At 38.4% G+C, this 2,413-nt stretch overlaps 1 protein-coding gene across 1 annotated transcript; it reads right to left on the bottom strand.

Annotated features, from left to right (window-relative positions):
• Nucleotides 1-362: 362 nt before the first annotated feature.
• LOC130236701 (C-type lectin domain family 12 member B-like) lies at nucleotides 363-1,492 on the bottom strand. The gene is made up of 4 exons (XM_056467460.1): nucleotides 1,336-1,492; nucleotides 828-1,151; nucleotides 581-724; nucleotides 363-463 (listed from the first exon to the last, which is right to left on the bottom strand). The coding sequence occupies exons 1-4, from the start codon at nucleotides 1,490-1,492 to the stop codon at nucleotides 363-365; spliced, it is 726 nt and encodes a 241-aa protein (XP_056323435.1).
• Between the last annotated feature and the right edge of the window lie 921 nt (nucleotides 1,493-2,413).

The following is a 2,413-nucleotide window of genomic DNA, read 5'->3' as shown; positions in this document are numbered from 1 at the left end:
TCCCAAGTCCAAAGACATGTGGTACAGGTGAATTGGGTAAGCTGAATTGTATGAGTGTGATTGAGTGTGTATGGGTGTTTCCCAGTGATGGGTTGCAGCTGGAAGGGCATCTGCTGCGTAAAACATGTGCTTTATAAGTTGGCGGTTAATTCCGCTGTGGTGACCCCTGATTAATAAAGGGACTAACCCGAAAAGAAAATGAATGAATCAAGTTGAGATTACAGAATTTAAATAAGTTAGAATAAATCAATTTAAATGTGGAAATGTGTTATCAAATTAAGTTACACCAATGATTTATTTTCTTGTTGAGTGTGACAACAGAGAGAATTTTAGACTAATGATCAGTTAAATGCAGTGATCTCTCACCAATCTGAACTGCCATCAATCCATTTCCACACTCCATCTGTTTGTGTCAGGCCAATCCAAAAATAACTTGAAGCTGCAGCCTTCTGTAAAAACTTCTGTGATCATTGAACAATAAAATGTAATCTATAAATGCTGAAATTGAATAATTAATCATTTAAACAGATCATTATACATCACTGTGGGCAAACAAACTAAATATTCAAAAGACTCATATTTTCCTCTGGGCTCTTTATGATGGCCAGATCTGCTTGTCTCTGTTTACAGTCTCGTCTGCTGTCACTCCAGCTCTTCTTCACAGATGAAATATAATAGAAACTGGATCTGTAGTAAAGCCACTTATAGTTCTCAGCAAGCTGATCTGTAAGCACAACTCAGTGTGAATGTTTTTCAGATGGTTGGTCTTTGATTTATGCATAATGTGATTGCCATTGTTTATTTGTTTGGATAATAAACACAATTACCCTGTGTATAAAAGCCATGCTGGAGTTCATCAGTCTTCTTTTTTATCTGCTCTCTTTCTTTAGTCAGATTAGTGATGTGATTCAGTATCTGCTCTCTTTCTTCAGTCAGGTTATTGTTGTGATTCAGCATCAGCTCTCTTTCTTCAGTCAGGTTATTGTTGTGATTCAGCATCAGCTCTCTTTCTTCATTGAGTTCAGTGATGTGCGTCAGTAAGTGTTTTCTCTGGATGATGAGCACTATTACAGCCGTCAGCAGAAGAGCACACAGCAAACACAAACACACTTCACCTGCTCTCTGCTTTCTGCTCTTCACTGAGATGCTTCCTGATGATGAAGAACACAAGAAAACACTTCAACACTTCACACTTCACATTCACTCTTATGACAACATTTACCCTTAAAGTCTTTATCATCTATTTTAGCTCAAGATATTTCTCTGTAACACATAGGTACTTGTTTTTACTAGAAATGCTCTATATAAAGTGTATGAGCTGAATGATGTGAGTACCTGTGTGCTGAAGCCGCCGCTGCTGTGTCTCTGTGTTTGTCTTCAGATCATGACATCTCACAGTATCTGCGCTCTCATAAATATCCACCATTATCTCCACACTTTCTCCTCTGTGTATGTCATTCATCTCCACTTCTTCATAAATAACATCTGTCATCTCTGATCTTTCAGTATTGTTGTACATTACAGCAGTGTGTTAATTATCTTGGTATGTTGTCAGTTTGTCTTTTATCTTGAAGTTGAAGCTAATTTAGAACCATTAGTGGTAAATGTGTGAATCACGTGATATTCAAGCACAGGAAATGCAAAGACATAGCCGCTCTGCCCCCAAACACATTGAGTCATTGCTGCTGATGTATTTAATGATTATAAGCAATCCTGCTTAGTTACTGCTGCTAACCTGAACAAACAAGTACTAGCTGTCTTACAATCACTGCTGTCAATGTTAAAACTGACCTTGTCCCCAGAGGTTTTTGTTCATTTTGAACACAAAAGGATCAACTCTCCTCAAAGATTCAAACTGAAATTAAATTTGTCATGGTGGGATTTTAAAATGATTATGTGGGCAGCAAGATTAATTTGAAAATGAGAGTTTGCAGATCATCACCTGATCACCAGCAAACAAGCAAACTGTGCTGGTCCTTAATGGGCTCCTTAACTTTGGAGAGGGATCTGGACGTAGACCTGGTGCAGGCGCAATCTGAGCTGCATGCAATACTTTTTAATACTCACACTTAACCCCACCCCTAACCCTACCCCTTACAGTGATGTCACTAGCTTTAATGAGTGCATTGTGTCTGACAATGCAAGTCCGAGAGTTGCAGTTTCAGCTTACATAATCAAGACTGCATCCAGATACTACTGCCACTCAGGGCTAACATTGAGAAATCAAGTTGTGCTGTAAAAAATAACAAATCCACCTAGGGTTTAACCACCTAGGGTTAAAGGGATTTCACCAAGTAGGACAACTCTATATTGATCCTGGAACAACATTCCAGTCAGAATTAAGGGATAAGTTTACAGTTTATGTTAGGTTTAGGCTTACAGTTAGGGTAATGTGCCTCTAACTTTTATTCCC

The sequence above is a fragment of the Danio aesculapii genome, chromosome 10 (assembly GCF_903798145.1).
Source record: "Danio aesculapii chromosome 10, fDanAes4.1, whole genome shotgun sequence".
NCBI lineage: Eukaryota > Metazoa > Chordata > Actinopteri > Cypriniformes > Danionidae > Danio > Danio aesculapii.
This window is presented reverse-complemented; position numbering and strand designations above follow the sequence as displayed.